Source organism: Nothobranchius furzeri, chromosome 13 (assembly GCF_043380555.1).
Source record: "Nothobranchius furzeri strain GRZ-AD chromosome 13, NfurGRZ-RIMD1, whole genome shotgun sequence".
Taxonomy (NCBI): domain Eukaryota; kingdom Metazoa; phylum Chordata; class Actinopteri; order Cyprinodontiformes; family Nothobranchiidae; genus Nothobranchius; species Nothobranchius furzeri.
Window position 1 is genome coordinate 65,767,241 of NC_091753.1, and position 17,463 is coordinate 65,784,703.

The 17,463-nt window shown below is 43.5% G+C and overlaps 1 protein-coding gene and 2 long non-coding RNA genes across 8 annotated transcripts; 1 reads left to right on the top strand and 2 right to left on the bottom strand.

The window, feature by feature from the left end:
• Positions 1 to 169: 169 nt before the first annotated feature.
• itm2ca (integral membrane protein 2Ca) lies at positions 170 to 15,232 on the bottom strand. The gene is made up of 6 exons (XM_015942521.3): positions 14,989 to 15,232; positions 13,704 to 13,844; positions 13,438 to 13,626; positions 13,115 to 13,225; positions 1,121 to 1,271; positions 170 to 1,043 (listed from the first exon to the last, which is right to left on the bottom strand). The coding sequence occupies exons 1-6, from the start codon at positions 15,079 to 15,081 to the stop codon at positions 952 to 954; spliced, it is 777 nt and encodes a 258-aa protein (XP_015798007.3). The 5' UTR covers positions 15,082 to 15,232; the 3' UTR covers positions 170 to 951.
• LOC139062564 (uncharacterized) lies at positions 2,026 to 2,777 on the top strand. The gene is made up of 2 exons (XR_011516118.1): positions 2,026 to 2,305; positions 2,651 to 2,777. It is a non-coding gene; the product is annotated as an uncharacterized lncRNA (long non-coding RNA).
• On the bottom strand, positions 2,982 to 13,108 carry LOC139062563 (uncharacterized). 6 transcript variants are annotated; one of them, XR_011516117.1, is made up of 5 exons: positions 3,862 to 6,120; positions 3,566 to 3,729; positions 3,420 to 3,491; positions 3,275 to 3,345; positions 2,982 to 3,165 (listed from the first exon to the last, which is right to left on the bottom strand). It is a non-coding gene; the product is annotated as an uncharacterized lncRNA (long non-coding RNA). The 6 variants fall into 6 exon arrangements; XR_011516116.1 differs by having other exon boundaries at positions 2,982 to 3,208; XR_011516114.1 differs by having other exon boundaries at positions 3,275 to 3,729; positions 3,862 to 6,112.
• Positions 15,233 to 17,463: the final 2,231 nt, after the last annotated feature.

Below are 17,463 nucleotides of genomic sequence, written 5' to 3' on the forward strand. Positions count from 1 at the left end.
TTGTTACTAAAACTCAACTTTTACCACGCGTGTTCACAGCAGCTGTGTTCAGTCAGCCAGGGCAGGCATTTGTTTGGGGTCTCCAGGCCACCAGGTGGCCCCAGAGAAGCAACAAGGACGATATGCTCCATGTGACTTTTAGTGCGAGAAATAAATCCCCAACAGCCCGTCCGCTTAGTCATTTTTATTCATGTCACAGACAGGTGGGCTGGCAGACAAAATATGCAGATCAAAATTATTTTAGCTCAGCTAAAACGTCAGATAATGTGCTCCCTTCGTGTGGACTTTAGTCCAGGTTCAGACCCTGGACTAAGGCTTTAACGCGGCTTTACAAAACATTTTAAGAAGATGAACACATGCAAAGTTAAACTGGTGCATATAGGTGGATGAGAATAACAGAAATGGGTTTCTATGTGGCTCAGAGATGAATGACACTCTAGGTTGGTGATTTCATAACATTCCACAGAAAGAAGAAGAAATGAAGCAAGCCACAAGTCATCAGCAGGTAGGAGGCTACGGCAGTCCCAACAGAAAAGAGCAGAGCGTTCAGTCAAAATCAGGGATAAAGTTTGCCTCGCTGGAAGTTTATTCAGGGATGAGTGTTAGTGAAACACAACTTGATCATCAGATCTGCAGGAAATAACAGAGCAGAGTCACCGTGACAACGTGGAGACGGTTACCATCATAAAGCACAAATCCCCAGAGAGGAGGAGCGAGAGGCTGCTACATGGAAAATGCTGCGATAGATCCAACAACTTAGTTCTGCATTAGCACTTTAGGGTAAATACTACCTATGAGACAGAATAACAAACAATCAGGAAACAAATCATCTCCACAGCAAATCACGATTAAAGTGCAACTGAGATGTGATCAGATCCACAACAGGGTGCTACAGTGGCTGGGGAGGCGTGTGGACATGTGTCTTCAGGTGGGAGCAAGACATGGAGGCGTTTAGGCCTCGTCGCAGATCACCGTCTCCACCACAAACGTGTTCTCAAAGTGGCGAATGTGGTGGCAGGCCTTTGCCTCTCGTTTGTTGATGCCTGTGAAGAGAACGGGAGGATTAGCGCCGACCGCTGACTCAGAGGTTTCATTCCTCCTCTCATGGTCACAAACTCACGCCTGCGGGTGAGCCGGCGGGTCAGGCGGTACGTGTCCTTTCCTTTGCATAGGCGGTAGATGAAAGGCCCCAGCTGACGCATGTTGTGTACTTTACCAGTCACCACCATCTCTTCATGAATGACGTAGGTCTGAGGCAGGCAAGTTCCTTTCTGAAAGAAACAACAAGCTCAGAGACACACTTTGGCAGGTTTTGGTTCCCGAAACGTTTCAGATCAGACGAAAATTGCCTGAGGTGCCGATCACATGGAGACCGTGTTCTAAAGTCTCTGAAACACGCTAAAACAACCTAAACACAACAGTAGGCACGCCATCGTGGACTGGAAACGTGACTGTAATGGTGGCAGGATACCTCAGAATAGCGCTACGTCCTCCGTTGTTCTGGCAGGGAGTTGTTTTGCGCATATATATTAGCCACTAGATGGTGCTGTCTGCCAACAATGACTCCAGATTGTAGCTGGTGCATTTCTGCAGGACTGCAAATTAGCATCTGTTAAGGGGGAGATCGTTCAGACCTAAGCTGTCCTAGCCCATCTCTATCCTGCCTTTCCTCTCTAGAGTCATTGAAAAGTTAGTCCTAGCTCACCATCTGGAATCGAGCAGCATTATTACCCCATACAGTCCGGCTTCAGAACAGGCCATGGATGCGTCTCTGCAACACTTTAAGTGCTAAATGACATCACATGTGCCTTTGAAAATAAGGAATATTGTGTGGCTGGTTGTTGACTTGACTAAAGCCTTTGACTCTGTAGGCCAGGGGTGTCAAACAAACTCACACGGGGCCGAAATGAAAATTTGAGACGGAGTCGAGGGCCAAACTTAATATTTTTTTAAAAAGTGACGGCAAATTTGCACATTTTCTTAAAGTGCATGTCAAGTGTGCCTCAGAGTCTTACCCCACCCACGTATCAATTTTGAAAACTGCAACATTAGTAGGCGTTGCCTGGAGGACCGAGAGGGCGGAGCCGTGGCAGTGACGAAGAGACGGCTAACTAGACGAAGCTAGCTCCCTTCACTCTGAGCAGTCATTAGAAGTGGAGGACGTTTCTCCCCCTCCTTACCCAGACACTCGAGAAGAAAGGGACCAAGTCTATTTGGAGGAGACAAGCGGACATGAGCCTTATTGTTTTGAGTTTGTGAGTTGCCTGAAATTACTGGAACCGACCCAACAGACCCATCTCTGAACGTAAGTAGCCGTTAGCCATAGCATTGGATTAGCTGCAGGGTTTGTCTCCATGGCCCTAAAAAGCTAGTATTCAGCATGTTTTAGAGATTTATCTGCATCAACACACCTGGTTTTAATCAGCAACAAACAGCTGAGCTGCTTAACAGCTTATCTAACCTGTTAAAGCAGGAAAATCCACTGAAACGTGCTGGATAGCAGCTCTCCAGGAGATCTGGGCTCAAGCTAGTCTGCTGCATAAAGTTATGAAAATATACCATGAGAAAATTATTCTGTAATGTGTTCAGCCCATTAAAACTGCCCTGATTTCATTATTTATTTACTGATACTAGCTGCTCTTGGTTGCAGGTGATCCTCTGGTGTCTGCAGCTGGTCTCCTGCTGATGTCGTCGGGATCAGGAACTTCCAGAAGAATGTGCCTTTCAATGACTCTTTCCCCCTTATTTGTTATATTAATTAAATAAATCTCAATTTATATATTTCCTGTTTTTGTTCATGTCCATAAATACTTAAACATGCTTGAAATTAAAACGAGCTTTTAACAGTGAGGTGCTAGTTTAGTTCATCACAATAGAGCTAGTTAAACATGCGACAATGTGATAATTCAATTAATGTAATTTATAAATATCCATTAAAATATCAAAACTGGAATCAAAATGAGATATTTGGCAGCACAAAAAACTTGTCAAACACAATATTTATTATAATAATTGTAGGCAGACAGGAGACAGAGCTGATGGAGGTTCTCAGTCATCGAAGGATGGCTGAAGGCTTTCCAGGAACAGGAGATGTGGTGTTGTCTCTTCTCTCTCTATTCTGCCAGATGAGCTGATAGGTTACAGGTGTGTGAGGACATCCTCATGCTGTCATAACCAGATGACAGGAGTTATCAGGTGATCAGCCAGGCTAATGATGAGATGCAGAAAGAAAACAAATCCAGGACAGTGTACAATAATATGTGGTGTTGCTTACCTTATGTGCTCTTATAGAGTTATTAACGTGTGCCTGCCTCATGGTGTAGAGTCCATATTTTGCTGAGTGTCCTGCAGTAATGCAGGTTACTAGTTAATTTACTTTTGATAGCAAAAACAAAATATTTAATTTAAAAGTTATTTACCAGGTGAATCAGCTCACACGTCACCACCTGGTGGTGACCACCAAGTGTCACAGGGCCAGAATCAGTAGCCTCCTTCATGATGTAATCACATACTTATTTAATTGTTAATATCTTAAAAATTCAGAAATGTTTTAATTTTTTTTTACCTTGAACAGTTCACTGAGCTTGCACTGTCACTGAGGTGGAAGCTGGAATCAACAGCAGACACCTCACACCGTGGTCTTTTCAGGAGGTGTGGATGCTCTGGGACCTTCTGGAAGATGAATTTCTGTCATGGTCCCTGTGTCACAAGACACTGAGGCTGTGAGCTCTATAAAAACAAAGAAGCAGCACATTTATAAATGTTTAAAAGAGCATAAAATCACTTGTAACAATCTGTAAAACAAATTAAAACTAGAAGGTAATAAAATGTTTACATAGAAGATTATTAAAAATAATTCACCTTTGCTACGGGTAACACCACGTCAGCCTGGACAAGTGCATTCTTGCAGATTACTAAATCAGTCTGACAGCCAGTGTCTTGGGTAGATTTAGCCTGAAAAAAAATAGAAGCACATTGATGTTTATAAAGTCAGATAAAATACAAAAGAAACTGTCCCATATAGGCGCTTTATAACATTCCTAGTGTGTGATGTTATTATAAAGTAAAAGTCAGTCACATATGATGTGGAGACCCTGAAATGCGACCTCTTGAACAGAATTCCTCACGGAACCGGGTCACGCTGTGCTAGATTTCACGCTGTAACGCTGTCTGTCAACTAGTGCTGCGTCAGTTTAGAGTCACTGTTGCTGAATTACCGACTGACACAAAAACAACCCGAATTTTCTCTGAGCCTGACAGTCATGTGGACCGTTTTGTCGGCCAGGGCTTCGAGATATGTTCCGATTCGCCGCTGATTCTAACCTTACATCCCGTTCCACATTTTGTGAACTTGACAAATCAGTCCGAAGGCAGTGCAGGCTGATATTAGCTAAATGGAGTGAACCACGTCTCTCAAACTTTGCATTTAGGTAGGAAATTGTCTTTAGAAGATGTTAAAACTTTTATTTAGCTTACTCACCTCAGACTGTAGCCCGTCATGGTGGGGGAGCAGAGTCGGTGGGCTGCATCTAAATCGCGGAAGAGCCACGGTGGGCACAGCCTCCCTCTTGGAACGGAGACGTGCAGAATCGCGGGTAAAATGCTGGTTGCAAACTACAGCACCAGGCGGGAGCTGAATGTTTTCCAGACACGCAACCACTGGCGCCTAATTTCTAAGTCCAGCGGAAAGGAGTGCAACCCGACAGAGCTCCGCAACCATACTACACTACACCATCTCACCATGCTAACACGATATGGAGCACTAAACCCGAACTACTTTCCTAATTACACTAACAGCCAAACAGTAACTAAACTACAATATCCAACAGCCAAGCTAACACTAAATAAGTATGTATAACACTAAAAGCTATGCTAAAGACTAGGGTATGCTAATGCTATATGCTAATGCTGAACTACGGCTAGCCTCCTACACTCTCATGCAAATCCAACTCCCAACTCGCCACAAGGCGTGGCCGAGACGCTCGATGCTTTTATAACGTTGACACAGAGCTGCTACGTAGTACTCTACTGGATTACGTAGTATCTTACTCTTTAGCCATTGGCTAAAATTTATTCAAAATGAGTCAAATTCTATGTTTTAAGCTGAAGGTGGAGCTATACTGTGGTATTTAGGCAGAATTTTTAATTTTTTAAGAAAATGCACCAAAATGCTAAAATAATGAATACACACATTTAAAACACTATTAGACACTCATTTATACAGTTCATCAGCAAAAAAAAGTTAATTTAGACGTTACTTGCTCTTTAATCAACATATCAGCATTTTTAAAATCTATTCAGGATTTATGTTTTCTTGTTTATTCATTTTTCTTATTTTTTATTCTCCTTTTTTCTCCTGTAATACGTGTCATCGCTGCTGTGACGTCTAGCTTTCCCCACTGAGGAACAATAAAGGGATTTTCTATTCTATTCATCTATCTGCAGCCTTTCCACTTCCTGTTTACTGTAGGTTAAATCTTTTCTCACGGGCCAACAACAGAATAAAAATATCATTTTAACTTAAATGAAAATGCAACATCTCACCTGTTAACTTTCATGTTTTGGAGCAGAAAAAGAGCATCAAACCAACATATTTAAAGCTCAGTTTGCTCCACTGGTTTACTGTGATGCTCACCTGTTCCAGCCAGATACCTGCACACCTGAACACATTACTGAGCGGTTAAAATCTCCGTTTCTGGGCTTCAACGTCGGTCAGTAGCTGAGTAAACTCGGCGCTGAGAGAGAGGAGTGTTTAGTTTGTCCGAGACAGCGGAGCTGCAGACGCTGGAAAAAAACACAAAGGAGGGGGCGCTTCGGCTCCGCGCTAACGCCACAAAGCATCGTGGGAGTTGCAGTCTTTTGTGGTAAAATCAGCCAGCGGGTCAGTTTTAATATATTTTTTATATTTATCTCGCGGGCCACATAAAAATGCTCCACGGGCCATAAAGGACTTTCTCAGGCATCCGTGGCATGGTTCAGAAGTTATACCTTAGACCACATATGTCAGAGTCAAGGCCCGCGGGCCAGATGCGGCCCGCGGCGCATTTTTATGTGGCCCGCGAGATAAATATCAAAAATATATTAAAACTGGCCCGCTGGCCGATTTTACCGCAAAGACTACAACTCCCATGATGCTTTGCGGCGTCAGCGCGGAGCTGAACCGCCCCCTCCTTTGTGTTTTTTCAGCGCCGAGGCAGTCAGAAGTAGGGAGAGGGTGCTCGCTGCAGAACCACAAAGGCGGAGCTGCACCATAAGGCGGAGCTGCACCAGGGTCAGCCCCGCCCATTCACGCAAACTCAGCCTAGCCCACTGACTTCCGTTTTTGTTTTCCAACTTCATCGCAAACTAACCTGACCCACATGAATTATGGCTGTTACTACTTTACAAATGTTAATGCTATGCTCTATGCTCCAATTAAACAAGATAAATATAACTTGCTACATGACAAAGCCTGAATACATCTTGAAATGAAACGATTTCTTTTAGCAGATATCTGCCCACAGCCGCTCTAACAATAATGTGGTGCAACAGCATGGGTAATTGTCATATGTGCTCTGGTAGTCCAGTGGTAAGATCATCTGAAGCAAATTTTGCTTCCCCCTCAGCAGATGCTGGTTCGATTCTCGGTGAGGTCGGCATCAATCTATTTAGCCAGCTGAAACATTGAATTCGTTTATATTTTAGTTGTAATGTTTATTTTCAGCAAAATATTTATGTCTCTAAAAGTTCTTTGAATTTGGTCGTTCCTAAACAGCATTTTAGTTGAAACTCTGCTCACAAATGGACTCACAATGGCTAAATAAACGAATAAATAAATAAACACATTAGTCATTATATTGTAAACGGTATACCAGTAAATTGTTGTAAACAGTACTGGCAAGTGTAGCTAGAAATTAAGAAAAGGGGTTGTAATCTACCTAAGATTTCTGCCACTGGGAGTCGAACCTGCGCAAAACTGCATGCAAACCTGCCTCCATAGCCTCTACCCCACCACATCTGATATGAAGTAAGTGGCGTTACATGTAATTGTCCTATCCAGTGTGTCTTTGGAGATGGGATGTATGGTTTATTGGCGGTGTCTCAGTAGAAGTCATTTCAGAAATAATTTGTCAGAAAATTCACAGAATATCCAGATTTGAGAACCAAGACCAGACCCACTTCAGGGGAGGAGACCAAATTGAAGCTGAGATGGGAGGAAAATGCATGAATGAGGCCAAAAATGGCTTTGGCGTGTTTCTTATGAGGAAATGACAATATAACATGATAAAAAGTTCCAAAAGTTAGATTTTTAATTATATGGAACCTTTACAAAAACTGTTCAGTTAACTTCTCACCTCCGTCCTCAATCTTGTATTTTTTAGCTATAAAACCCTCTTTGGTTCCAGAATGCTATCGAGTCTGACAACTGGAAGGAATTGTACTGACTCTGATGGAATGGACGGGGCTGACTCTGGAATGGGCGGGGCTGACCCTGGTGCAGCTCCACCTTCTGGTGCAGCTCCACCTTTGTGGTTCTGCAGCGAGCACCACTTGGAAGTAGGTGGGTCTCTGCAGCTCCGCTGTCTCGGACAAACTACACTCCTCTCACTCAGCGCCGAGTTCACTCAGCTATTTTCTGACGTTGAAGGCCAGAAACGGAGATTCTAGCTGCTCAGTAATGTGTTCACGACTGAAAGAGAAAGTTTTCAAACTAACTTCCAGACAGAGCTGATATAACTCCAGCGAGCAGCGACACGCTCAAACCAGCACGACTCTGTGGCTGCTGTCGTGTTTCCTCCCCGACACACAACAACGTGGTCAAGCTGCTCAGACATGCTCAGCAGCACAAACCTATGTGAGCACCTGTTGTCATCTAATGTTGTCATTATTATGATGAAGATGAACAAAACAACAGGAGTCTCCTCCTCAGCTCAGATCAGCCCCATGATGCAAGTGGTGCTCGCTGCAGAACCACAAAGGCGGAGCTGCACCAGAAGGTGGAGCTGCACCAGAGTCAGCCCCGCCCATTCCAGAATCAGCCCCGCCCATCCTATCGGAGTCAGTCCAATTCCTTCCAGTTGTCAGACTTTATAGCATTCTGGAACCAAAGAGGGTGTTATAGCTAAAAAATGCAAGATTGAGGAGGGAGTTGAGAAGTTAATTGAACAGTTTTTGTAAAGGTTCCATATAATTAAAAATCTAACTTTTGGAACTTTTAATCATGTTATACTGTCATTTCCTCATAAGGAACACGCCAAAGCCATTTTTGGCCTCATTCATGCATTTTCTTCCCATCTCAGCTTCAATTTGGTCTCCTCCCCCAAAGCAGGTCTGGTCTTGGTTCTCAAATCTGGATATTCTGTGAATTTTCTGACAAATTATTTCTGAAATGACTTCTACTGAGACACCGCCAGAAAAATCATACATCCCATCTACAAAGACACACCAAATAACATAACAAAATGTAACGCCAACTATTTTTTATCAGATGTGGTGGTGTAGTGGTGATGGTGTCAGGTTGACATGCAGTTTTGCGCAGGTTCGCCTCCCAGCAGTGGAAATATTCTATAATCTCTTTTCCTCATTTCTAGCTACACTTGCCAGTACTATGTTTACAACAATTTATTGGTATGCCGTTTAACATATAATTACTAATGTGTTTTTTTTATTTATTCATTCGTTTATTTAGCCAGTGTGAGTCCATCTGTGAGCAGAGTTTCAACTAAAATGCTGTTTAGGAACGACCAAATTCAAAGAACTTGTAGAGACATAAATATTTTGCTGAAAATGAACATTACAACTAAAATATGAACAAATTAAATGTTTCAGCTGGCTGAATAGATTGTTGCCGACCCCACAGAGAATCGAACCAGCATCAGCTGAGGGGAAAGCAAAACGTAAGTCAGACGATCTTGCCACTGGACTACCAGAACCCACAGGGAGGGGTATATGCTGTTGTCCAGGACTTTTGTTAGAGCGGCTGTGGACAGATATTCGCTATGAGAAACCTTTTTATTTCGGGATATATTCAGACTTTGTCATGTAGCAAGTTATATTTATCTTGTTTAATTGGAGCACAGAACATAGCATTAACGACTGTAAACTAGTAAGAGCCGTAATTCATGTGGGTCAGGTCAGTTTGCGATAAAGTTGAAAACAAAAACGGAAGTCAGTGGGCTAGGCTGAGTTTGCGTGAATGGGCGGGGTTGACTCTGGTGCAGCTCCACCTTATGGTGCAGCTCCGCCTTTGTAGTTCTGCAGCGAGCACCCTCTCCCATGATGCAGGTATCTGGCTGGAACAGGTGAGCATCACAGTAAACCAGTGGAGCAAACTGAGCTTTAAATATGTTGGTTTTCTGCTCTTTTTCTGCTCCAAAACATGAAAGTTAACAGGTGAGATGTTGCATTTTCATTTAAGATAAAATGATATTTTTATTTTGTTGTTGGCCCGTGAGAAAAGATTTAACCTACAGTAAACAGGAAGTGGAAAGGCTGCAGATAGATGAATAGAATAGAAAATCCCTTTATTGTTCCTCAGTGGGGAAAGCTAGACGTCACAGCAGCGATGACACGTATTACAGGAGAAAAAAGGAGAATAAAAAATAAGAAAAATGAATAAACAACAAGAAAACATAAATCCTGAATAGATTTTAAAAATACTGATTATACCACAAGTAATGAATACCACTGATGCCTTTTATTTAAAACGGACTTGCTCGTGTGTCATTTGGTTATTCCACATTCAGTGTTAATGCAGAAATATGTTTGTTTCCAAATTTAAAGGTTCAAAATTGCATATATGTTGATAAAGAAAATGTGCAAATTTGCCGTCACTTTTTCAAAAATATTAAGTTTGGCCCTCGACTCCGTCCCAGAGTTTCATTTCGGCCCCGTGTGAGTTTGACACCCCTGCCTTAGACCGTACGCAAACAGAGAGAACAGAGGGTTACCAATCTGCTCCTCTACCTCCATCTATAGGCGTAGCTCAAGGGTCGATACTGGGCCCAGTGTTATTCAAACTCTATAATTTTACATGGGTTAGGGTTAGGTTTCATGCTGTTGACAGTCCTTATAAACATGTATATGCAGATGACAATGTTTTATATTCATGCAGCTGTTCCTTGAATACAGCTTTGTCCTCCTTACAGCACAATTTTAATAGTCTTCAACGTGCCTTCTCCAGCCTTCATCTTCATTTAATCACAAGAAAAACAAAGTTCATGATCTTCAACCGTAACTTTCCACCCTAGTGTTGTTTTCCGGGATGGTACAGAACTACATCTTGCCAGTTCTTATAAGTATCTGGGTATCTGGCTTGGCAGTACACTTTCATTTACTATTCACATTAATTCATTACTTTCTAAAGTCAAGTCAAGAATTGGGTTTCTATAGCAACAAGTCATTCTTTTCTCATTCTGCAAAGCAAACCTTGGTCGAAACGACAATTCTTCCATCTTAGATTACGATGACATCATTTATAGAACTGCTTCCAAAAAACTTCTTCATAAATTCGATGTCATTTATCACTCAGCGATCCGTTTCATCACTGGTGCCCCTTTCACTACTCATCATTGTGATCTGTACTCACTCGTTAACTGGCCATCACTCCATTCCTGCAGGTCGTTCCATTGGTATCAGTTCATATACAAAACAATGATCGGTAGAACCGTCAAATCTTCGCTCATTACTCATCACTTCCAACAACCAGTACCATTTACGTTCCAGTAACTTAATCTCTATGGTTATTCCCAAAGCTCGCACCTCCTTTGGCCGCTCCTCATTCCAGTTTGCTGCTTCCAACGTCTGGAATGAGCTGCAAAAGTCCCTAAAGCTCACTACCTACATTCCATTATCGACCCTCAATAATTCATTGCAATCAATAGTTTCTGATGAACGTGCTTCTGAGTTCTTAAAAACTGTTTTAAGTCTGTTTTGATTTCTTGTACATATTATATATGAGAACAGTCTTAATGTCTAACTGTTTTATTTTGTATTTTTTTATCCTATCTGTTTTTCTTTGATGTAAATCTAACTGTGCGTCTATTGCTGCTGCCTCTTGGCCAGATCGTCGTCGTAAATGAGAATGGGTTCTCAATCGACTCATCTGGTTAAATAAATAAACTAAATTATCCATGATGAACGGGAAGGGATTCAGGCTAGCCACGTTCGTAAACTAATTTTGGGGCAGTTAAACTGGGATTTTCAAAAGAAAGCCTGGTTTTGGGATTAGCTCGCTTTCTGGAACAGCCCCCTGGCCTAGATAGACACTGAAACCCAAATCTGAAGGTTTTGGGTTGGTTCTTCTACCATGGCCCAGTAGGGACACTCCTTAGCGGTTTTAGGCACGGGCAGACAGGGCAGTTGCCCGGGGAGGCAGTTTTTCATGACACAAAAGGGGCGCACAAGCGCTGAGTAAAAAAATAAAAAAGAAAGAAATCTGCGCCGCACCGAGGTTTTCTATTATCTGTCATATGACAGTGTCTGGATTGGAAACAGCAAGTTGGCGCCCCCTGCAGCTGCAGGCGCTCCTGCTGACTGAGAGGGTTCAGGTGCACCATGTGTGTGTATGAAGAAGAGGAAGGGGAGGGGTGCGGTGGGGGAATTCACCTCTGCGTCTTTCCCAAATGAAATGAGCGGGTAGGGGCTGAATCAACTGTATTAACGTGGCTAAAGTCAATCACATCTTGATGTTCTTCCATTTAACGCACATTTCATTGATAATATCATAAACACAGGCCTATCATTCTTTCAGGTTTCTCTGAATTGTGTGAAATGGCCGAATAAAAAACGGAAAAACAAAACGATTTTGTGGTCACCCCCCATCAAGGTCAATAGTTTAGTCCTGACTAAAGGAAACTTACGGAGTCAGGAGCCAAACAGAAGAGATGAACATAAAAAGGCTAAAACCACCAGGTGCCCCATTCAGGAAAAAAAAGAAAAAAGAGGAGAAAGATAAAGGTATGTAGCTCTCATGATGCATGTTTTCAATTTTTTGAACCAGTTAACTGGGATTTTAACGGTTAAATTCGGTCAGCTAATTGCTAACAGAGCTAATAGGGCTGAAATATTAAAACGAATATTCAAATGGTTCGAAAAAAATCCTTGAATCGTGTTTTACTGATTCAAACTAGGATTTGTTAAATGCTCGCTGCAGCCTGTGGCCTGCCTGAACAACAACAAACACATGTTGATCATGTTCACATAATAATAAATAAAACAACTCTACAAGCAGAAGAAAACTCCCCAGTCACCACTAACTATCCTGTTTATTTATTGCAGATGGCTGCACTGATTATTTTTTACATGATTTGTTCTGTAAAAGTTGGCATTTTTGGTAGTCTACAGTTTTTTTTATGTCAGTTTAAATTACAATTTCAGAGGCAAATCTAAAATATTATGGATCATGATAAAGATCTATTGGAGATCTACCCCAACTTTTGGACTGCTCTGCCAGTCACTGAGGCTCAAGCTGAGAGGAGCTTTTCAAAACTTGATCAAGTCATGCCTGAGGTCACCTATGTTTCAGGGGCGGCTCACTAACCTGGCTCTGATTAGTATCAGTCACTCAGTAGGGGAGCAGATTTCATGTGATAACATTATTGATGACGTTGCATCAAGGTTAGGTTTTAATTTTAGTTTGTGTTTTCTGTTCTAAGTGCAATGCTGTAGTGATTATCTTTAGTTTGTTGTGTGTGAAACATTTTTGCTATTTAGAATATTTATAATCTATTATGTTCATATATTCTTAATATTTAGTTATTGTTTGTTTTTGTATATTTGATTCTATATATTTTGATACAGTATATAATGTATAGTGCTTTACATTCTGAAAACTTCATAGTAATTAATGTAAATATGTGCAACTTAGAAAAATGAATGTTCAATAGTTGTTCTAGTAAAACATGCCTGTTTGTAGAAAACATGCGTGTGTGTGTGCAGGTGGGGTGGCGGGGGGGGGAGTGGCTCAAAGGGGGCCTCGCCCGGGGAGTAATTCCACGTAGAACCGCCACTGGGGACACTAATCTCCTCCCTATCAGACCTCCAGGAAATCCTGCGATTCATCTGCACCGCTGTAGAGGGAGTCTGAAACAAAGCTTTCTCATGAAAGCAATTCTTAAGGCTTCAGCTATTTTACCTTCACATTAATCAGAAGTTCCCAAAGGTTACGTGGAGGCATCACGATGGTGGTGTTGAGCTCAATAACGTAGCATTTGTCCAAAGCGATGTCATGGTAGGCGGTCAGCCCCTAGAGGAGGAGATGAAAGTAAAGAAAAGGAAGATTATGGAGTCTCTCTGCAGAAAATGTGTTGCTTTGAGCCACTGCTTCTGTCTGGTCAGCCACTGAAGACGAAGAGTTGAACTATCAAAGAAAACCTACATATTCTGATGAAACTTTACCACATTTCACTTGATACCTCACAGTTCCTCTGTCTAAAGCACGGGCGTGTGTGCCCTCACCCTGTGGAAGTCGTGGATTATATCTGCAGGGTCGCTGCCTCCAAAGTGAGGCACAGGAACGCTGATCTTCTCATAGTTATCAGACAGGTAGATGCCAACGCTTTCCTCCAGCTCCTGGAGCCCACGGAGAGGTGCGTACTCGGAGTCTTCATAAAGAACTGTGCACTGAAACCGGTTCTCCTCTGGGATCTGCGCACACACACACACACACACAGGTCTAACGCACCATTCGAGCTAAAGAAAGCAGGAGATTGCCGAGACCTTACATGAGGTATGTAGTAGCGGTAGATGTAAATGGAGGCCAGAACCAGACAAGCCATGGAGACCACCAGGCCAAATATCAGGCAGCAGAGGCCATTCAGGGGAGACTTCTTGGGCTGCAAGGGCAGGACCAGCTCATCCTCATCCTGGAGAATACAAACCCCCCTCGTATTAAAAACCATCTCTACAACCAAGAGAAAATAATCTCACACCAGAAATAGAAAGTCATGTTTTTAAAAGGCAGCGCAGGATTATCAGCAGGAGATCTTACGTCTGCAGAGCCCTGGGAGACGGAGGGATGTTGGCCAGCCTGCTGACAACAAACCTGACCAGGACGGCGGAGAGGAACTCGCCAGCCCGCCTCCAGTCTCACAGCCCATCTGCTGGTGCCACGCGCCCCAGCATGTGTGGGCCGAGTGGCACTACACACCGGTAGTCAGCGAGGGCCTCCGTTTACAACTGTAATGAGTAACAGAGAGGCAGCCCAGCTCCTAGAGATGGAGGCAGGTGAGGTTAGGGTTAGCTGGAGACATGACAGCTGTGCTGAGATCCCTTTGATGCAGGAATGCATGAAAAGGTCAGAAATCAGAGTCTCTGACTCAGCGTCATTGGGGCTGGGTCTTCCATGGAGCTAAAGTGTGTGCTCCAACTGTTCTTCGTGAAAGCACGTGGGGACAGCGGGTGAGAACACAACACTGTTCTTCAAGTTGTTCGTTCTTTCATCCCTCTGAAGAGGACAGAGGCTCTTTCGCACCAGCTGGCAGTGTGACACACCATAAGGACGCCCAAATGCAGCTACCTCCTCCTTATCAGCAGACTCCATCTTCAGCAGAGCTCAGCCGTGCAGCACCTATCAGAGGTGATGCAACGATGATGCTGCTGCTGCAAAGTTCAGGACTCCTCCACTCTGCATGGAGCTGGAGAAATAATCCTGCATGAGCAGCAAACCACCGGCCATCTTGTCATCCAGAGCAGCAGAAGCACAGCTCTATCTGCGTCCCAGGCAGAATGGTGTATAACCGCCATGCATCACCCCAACAGCTCCTAGTTCAGTAATCCCCCAGCTTAGCAGACCAGGGATGGCGCGTTTGGCAGTTTCTCACCATTTGTGTTAAACCGCAAATAAACAGCAGAGATGTTGTTCCCACAAAGGCAAATGGCGATAAACAAACAAACAAACAAATAAATAAACTGGGAGCTCAAGTGCTGCTTTTGCTCACGTCACCCCTCAGGGACACCGACCTGTCCATTATCTGATTAATCATCGTTTGAACTGGGGCACAGACTCACCGCCGGATGAGGAATCAGGATCTCGGTCTTGTCTCCATCGGTCTCCTTCTCCACTTTCTGTCCCACCACGGGCTGGAAGCTAATCTTCACCATGGTCGGGTGTCCTCCTCACCTCCGCTCCGTTCGGATACCTCAGAACCGGACAGTAAAGGAGCAGCTCTCGTAGGACAGGTTGTCTCAGCGCTGCTGTCCTTTTTTCAGCTGCTCGTCTGTTTTTGTCTCCGTCCACCGGAAATGCGCGAGCTGGTTTCAGGAGCTTAAAGGGACAGTCCGCTCATTGTGGCAGTCAGACGTAGAGGTTCGCGAACGAACCAATTCTTTTGAACGGCTCATAAACATGAACGATGGGAGACGAGTTGCGGCTGGGGGGTTCTCGACGTCCGGTGTCGGTACAGGATCTACTCGGGTGCAGCCGGATCACCTCGGGGTCCTTCGACTGCCGATGACGTCACAAGACTGCAAATCCACTGAGTACGTTTTGGAAAGACATCAGCAGTTTCGTTAATAAATTCTTGTTTAAATGATTTCTTTATAATTGTAATTTGTTAATAAAACACCATATTATCTTTGTTTTGTAAAGAATGTGAAACTGCATAAAACCAACATCGGACTGACAAACAACAAAACAGTTCTTATATGTGAAGCCACGTCTGTTTGTATTAATGTGGAGTTCGTCTGTATATTTCCTTAGTTGTTATCTAAATACATTCTTTGACTCAGAATATTGCTTGGTGTCTTTCAATAAAGTTCTTATATTTAATTTTGCCCCATTTCATCAACATCAAGAGCTTTTGAGGGTCACCGTTTATCATTTGCTTATATTTTACATTTGCTTTAGAAATTCAAACATATTTTCTCCAAAAAGTGTTGATCTTTGGACTACAGGACTGTGTTGTCTTGCTTAATCTTATAATAAGCAAACGAGGCGTGAAAACTCCTTTTCAGATCTTTATTTAGCACTAGCCACCTCTCCTGTATCCTCCATACAGTTTCCCTCCATTGTCGTCTAGCCTTCTGGGTAATTGAGTTCTTCCTGAACTATCTCATAACATAACATCTTTCTCCCTATAGAAAAATAATAATTATCTATTAGGAAGCAACGAACATCTTAACTTTACTGACAAAATGACTCCTCCACCTGGAACAAATAAGCATTCAGCTTCTCTCTACACTTTTTTTTTCATTACATCGTAGAGGAATACCTTGCCACATTTTAGTCCTTAACAACTCTCAATTAGTCTCTTAGGTGGCTGAACATTTCATTGGTCTCAGCGGTCTTTCACCCTCTGGTGATGCCATGGTTTTAAAAAGTCTCTCAGCAGCAGGTGACACAGATTCCTGTGTCGGGCCACGTACAGCGTCTTCTGCCCCTCTGTTTGCTGACTCTGAAGATTTCTCCATGTCCTGCTGCCCTGTCTCCTGAGGTTCTGTATCTTTTCCTTCTGGATGTAGCTGAAGGTCTACTCGATTTCTCCTCAGGGACACTCCACCCTCCATCTGGATCCTGTATGAACGTGACGCTACTTCCTCCTTCACCTGACCTTGATGTCTCCAGGTCCCTGTAGTAATGTCTCTGAGACGCACCTTGTCTCCTGGCTTCAGGGAAGGCAGGTGTATCACCTTGCGATCATGCAGCTGTTTTTGTTTCACCTTTTGTCCATCCTTTGCTTCCTTGACTGTATGTGCAGTTTTTGGCGTCAGCAGGTCCTCATTTACTGGTAGGTTGGATCGAATACGCCTCCTCATCAGCATCTGAGCTGGTTACATTCCATTTTTTAAAGGTGTGCTTCTATAGATCAGTAGGCTCTTCTGAAAATCCTCTCTGTCCTGAGCTTTTTTCATTCGTGTTTTTATTATTGTAATAAAAGTAGCCGTGGGCAGCACGGGCAGAATATCTTGCCCTCCAGTCAGAACCTGAACACACCACCAGTAGGCAATGATTTATAAAAGGATATGCTTTATTATGCAATATGCTAAAACACACAAATCAACCCCAATCATAAAACACTATACTAAAATACTGTGGCCAAAGTCTCCCCTCCTAAAATCACAGTCTGGCATGAGTCACACAAGCTGCGGTACTTAGCTGTCACGGATGGTGTGACCCCCCTCCCCGGGGTCTGAGCTTCCAGCACCGTCCAACGCCCCGGGATGTAGCTTGCGAGGACGGCGGGTAACCCACAAGTAAATCCACCAGTAAATCCACTGCCAGAGTCCGTAGCGGCAGATGTCGGCGTGGTCTTGGCACCACCTAAGCCCAGCCCTAGCTGCCTAAAGAAGGCGACCAGCCTTCCCTCCTGACGCTGGAACTCTAAACACCTGCTTAGCTGTCTTCGTCGCCGGCAGCCCTAACGACTGCGAACGACCCCACCCCCCAGAGTCCGATGCCTCAATGACAGGTCGACCACGCACACCTCTCAGTAGGCCTGTCACCCTTTTATCCTCCCTGGCCTCGTTATCCATAACGAGGACCAG